The 5,134-nt window shown below is 43.5% G+C and overlaps 1 protein-coding gene across 1 annotated transcript; it reads left to right on the forward strand.

Moving 5' to 3' along the window:
- Positions 1-713: 713 nt before the first annotated feature.
- On the forward strand, positions 714-4,572 carry LOC140711864 (uncharacterized). The gene is given in 2 exon segments (XM_073016568.1): positions 714-1,275; positions 1,277-4,572. Coding segments are annotated over 2 exon segments (903 nt in total). The 5' UTR covers positions 714-1,086; the 3' UTR covers positions 1,991-4,572.
- Positions 4,573-5,134: the final 562 nt, after the last annotated feature.

Consider the following 5,134-nt stretch of genomic DNA (forward strand, 5'->3'; position numbering starts at 1 on the left):
ATGTGTATATGCATATACCCATATGTACAGAAGGCTTTATTTTTTAGAGTGGTTTTAGGTTCAAAGCAAAATTGGGTAGAAATTACAGAGGTTTCTCACATATCCCCTAATCCACATATATATGCATAGCCTCCCACATTATCAGCATTCCTCTCAGAGTAGTATATTTGTTATAATTGGTGAACCTCCACTGACACTCATTGTCACCCCAAGTCTCTAGGGTTCTTTCTTGGTGTAACACCATAGAATGTATCTTGTACTTTCCGCTTTTTGGAACAAGTGGATCATGGCACATATCCACCGTTATACACAGAGTAGTTTCACTGCCCTAAAAATCCTCTGTGTTCTGCTGTCTTCCCTTCGTTCCCTCTAACCCTGGCAACCTTTTTTTCTGTCTCCATAGTTTTACCTTTTACCGTTTATATCATATACTTGAAATCATACAGGTGGTAGCCTTTTCAGATTGACTTCTTTTTTTTTTTTTTTTTTTGAGACGGAGTCTTGCTCTGTAGCCCGGGCTGGAGTGCTGTGGCCGGATCTCAGCTCACTGCAAGCTCCGCCTCCCGGGTTCACGCCATTCTCCTGCCTCAGCCTCCGGAGTAGCTGGGACTACAGGCGCCCGCCACCTCGCCCGGCTAGTTTTTTGTATTTTTAGTAGAGACGGGGTTTCACCGTGTTAGCCAGGATGGTCTCGATCTCCTGACCTCGTGATCCACCCGTCTCGGCCTCCCAAAGTGCTGGGATTACAGGCTTGAGCCACCGCGCCCGGCCCAGATTGACTTCTTTCACTTAGTAATGCAGATTTAAGTCTCCTCCATGTCTTTTCATGGCTTGATATTGCATTTCTTTTTAGCGCCAAATTATGTTCCATTGTCTGGAGGTTTATTTATTCACCTACTGAAGGACTGTCGGATGCTTCCAAGTTTTGGCAATTATAAGGAAAGCTGCTATAAATATCTGTGCAGGCTTTTTGTGTGGACATAACTGAAATATTTTTAATGTTATATTTATTGAGGTATAATTTACATTGAGTAATATTCACACTTTTTAGTGTAGAGCTCTGAGTTTTGACAATTGTATCTAATCATGCAATCAACATTACAATCAAGAGAAAGAACTGCTCTAATTTCTTTCTTATCGTATATATGCATGAAATGTGGACTGGCCTTCATTCAGAAGGCACATTTGATTGCACATCAAATAATTCATACTGGAGAAAAACCTTATAAATGTGGTCACTGTGGGAAATTGTTTACTTCCAAGTCACAACTCCATTTTTCATAAACGAATTCACACAGGAGAAAAACCCTATATGTGCAATAAATGTGGGAAGGCATTCACCAACCGGTCAAATCTCATTACACATCAGAAAACTCATACAGGAGAGAAATCTTATATATGTTCCAAATGTGGAAAGGCCTTCACCCAGCGGTCAGACTTGATTACACATCAGAGAATCCATACTGGGGAGAAGCCTTATGAATGCAGTACTTGTGGAAAAGCCTTCACTCAGAAGTCACACCTCAATATACACCAGAAAATTCATACTGGAGAGAGACAGTATGAATGCCACGAATGTGGGAAAGCCTTCAACCAGAAATCAATACTCATTGTTCATCAGAAAATTCATACAGGAGAGAAACCCTATGTATGCACCGAGTGTGGAAGAGCTTTCATCCGCAAGTCAAACTTTATTACTCATCAAAGAATTCATACTGGAGAGAAACCTTATGAATGCAGTGACTGTGGGAAGTCCTTTACCTCCAAGTCTCAGCTCCTGGTGCATCAGCCAATTCACACAGGAGAGAAACCCTATGTGTGTGCCGAGTGTGGGAAGGCCTTTAGTGGCAGGTCAAATCTCAGTAAGCACCAGAAAACTCATACCGGAGAAAAGCCCTACATCTGTTCTGAATGTGGGAAGACCTTTCGACAGAAGTCAGAGTTGATTACACATCATAGAATTCATACTGGAGAGAAACCATATGAGTGAAAGAGACTTTTTAGTCCCTTTTCCCACTCCCAGGCCTTGGCAATCACCAGTCTGTTTCTGTCTCTATAGTTCTGCCTTTTCCATAATATTGTATAAGTGGAGTCATTGTGTGTGTGTGTTTTGTATGTGTATGTGTATCTCCTTTTGAGTCGGAGTGCTTTCATTTAACGTGATGTGTTTGAGATTCATCCATATGGTTATATGAAAAACAAATGGAAAATAAGGTGATGAAAAGATGCTGAACATCTTTAATTATCAGGAAAATCCAAATTAAACCGCAATGAGATACTACTATAGAATGGGGTTTTAGAATGGCTAAAAATGAAAATGTACCATACATTGGCGAGAATACAGACTGATGGAAACTTCCCTGCGTTGCTAGTAGGAATATAAAATGGTCTGTCCACTCTGCACAAAAGTTTGGCAGCTTCTTATACTATTAACCATACATTGGGCCGGGCGCGGTGGCTCAAGCCTGTAATTCCAGCACTTTGGGAGGCCGAGATGGGCGGATCACGAGGTCAGGAGATCGAGACCATCCTGGCTAATACGGTGAAACCCCATCTCTACTAAAAAATACAAAAAACTAGCCGGGCGAGGTGGCGGATGCCTGTAGTCCCAGCTACTTGGGAGGCTGAGGCAGGAGAATGGCATAAACCCAGGAGTCAGAGCTTGCAGTGAGCTGAGATCCGGCCACTGCACTCCAGCCTGGGTGACAGAGCAAGACTCCGTCTCAAAAAACAAACAAACAAACAAACAAAAAACCATACATTGATCATATGACTCAGCAACCCCACACTTAGGTATTTACCTTAGATGAAATAAAAATTCTGTTTACATGAAAACCTACACTCCAATGTTCACAGCAATTGTATAATTGCCAAAATGAGGAAACAACACAAATGTACATCAGTGGATGAGAGATTAAACACATTGTGTGCACCGATTCTATGGAGGGCTGCTCAGATATAAAAAAATGATGTATTGACACCTGCTACAACATGGATGAATCTCAAAAGTACTGTTATATTTTACCATGTGATAACTTGAATTACATTTGATAAAAGATTTATAAATGTAAATAACTAGATTTATATATTTTAATTTTATATGCACCTGTCATTACATACTATAGGAAATTGTGTCTACAGTATGTTATATAGCATATTGTACTATTTATTACTGTATATTCCTTCAATAAAATAGTTTGTATTTTATAGAATAGTACCTGTTTTGTAGTATATATTTTATTTTATATGATTACCTAATTTTAATATTTTACGTATCAAACTTTCACATAATATTTTGGTTATTTCTACTTTCACATCGTTGCATTTAATGTTTGTAGGGCAAAGATATAACTACAATAAAAGAGGCCATAGGGTCCAGAGAGCCCGCAGTTGGAGTTAGTCAACCTATTTATTTGTTAGGCATCTCAATTCTGGCTGTTTTAACATCAAGGATGCTTTCTCTGGCTTTGGGCCTTTGCATTGACTGTTTTGAGAGTACTCTGCTTCTCCAGCACCCATGCATCTTGCTTTCCTCTTCTACCTTTGGAGTGCTTCCACCCCCATGGCATCCTTCCATTGAGGTAACACATTTCTAGGCTCACTTGCTGCTCCCTTATTTTGTACTATATTTGCATTGCAAATACTACTACTATCTGACCTGATTAAATATTCCTTTTTTTGGTTTCTCATCCCTCTTCCTCACTGGATCATCAGCCTCATGAGACCCAGACTTTGTCTGTCTTGTTTCTGCTGTATCCCAGGCACCCAGCACGGTGCCAGCTCAAAGCAGACGCTCAGTACAAGCTTGTTAAATGGATGAATGAATAATAGCAATAATATCAAGGTTGACCAAATGCCCCACACAGATTGGTTACATGGGTGGGGAAGTTGCTGGGGTGGGTTCAGGTCTTCTAATTCAAGATTTAATGCCTCCTCCCACCATGGTCCAGCACACCCCGCTCTAACTCCATGTCAGGGCAGTGCCCAACTGAGTATCCTACCTATCTACATTCCCCACTGTTTACAAGATCTCCTAACTTAGCCTCCTCCTGGTCACAGTGTCAGGCCATGTAGAGGGGGAAAGGGGCAGTAGTGGGAGATCCATAGGCAGGGGGCCACTCCCATCAGCATCTACCCTAGCACTTTCTATCCTGTATCCCATTGTCAGTGTCATCTGCTCCACCTCCTCCACTTGAGCAGCCGCTGGAAAATGTGGAACCCCAGGAGCAAGAGGAATGTGGCAGGGCTGAGGGTTCTGGGGCTCAGGTGCCTTGTTGGATAATGGATGTGACGCAGTGTGGCAGATATTGACCCTGTGGCCAAAGTCAGCTTAAAGCCAAGGTTGTCATGGACACTTCCCATAATGCCAGGATGAATCACACCCTCCACCCTTAGCATTCAACTGGGCTACTAGTGCCAAATAGTGACTATTTTTTATTTTTAGTTTTTTGAGATGGAGTCTTGCTCTGTGGCCCAGGCTGGAGTGCAGTGGCGAGATCTTGGCTCACTGCAACCTCTGCCTCCCAGGTTCAAGGGATTCTCCTGCCTTAGCCTCCGAGTAGCTGGGATTACAGGCACCCACCACCACACCCAGCTAATTTTTTTTTTTTTTTTTTTTTTTTTTGAGACGGAGTCTGGCTCTGTCGCCCAGGCTGGAGTGCAGTGGCCGGATCTCAGCTCACTGCAAGCTCCGCCTCCCGGGTTTACACCATTCTCCTGCCTCAGCCTCCCGAGTAGCTGGGACTACAGGCGCCGCCACCACGCCTGGTTAGTTTTTTGTATTTTTTAGTAGAGATGGGGTTTCACCGTGTTAGCCAGGATGGTCTCGATCTCCTGACCTCGTGATCCGCCCGTCTCGGCCTCCCAAAGTGCTGGGATTACAGGCTTAAGCCACCGCGCCCGGCCAATTTTTTTTTTTTTTTGAGACGGAGTCTTGCTCTGTCCCCCTGGCTGGAGTGCAGTGGCGCGATCTGGGCTCACTGCAAGCTCCGCCTCCCGGGTTCCTGCCATTCGCCTGCCTCAGCCTCCCAAGTAGCTGGGACTACAGGCGCCTGCCACCGCGCCCGGCTAATTTTTTGTATTTTTAGTAGAGACGGGGTTTCACCACATTGGCCAGGATGGTCTCAATCTCCTG

This window comes from Chlorocebus sabaeus, chromosome 6 (genome assembly GCF_047675955.1).
Source record: "Chlorocebus sabaeus isolate Y175 chromosome 6, mChlSab1.0.hap1, whole genome shotgun sequence".
Classification (NCBI taxonomy): Eukaryota; Metazoa; Chordata; class Mammalia; order Primates; family Cercopithecidae; genus Chlorocebus; species Chlorocebus sabaeus.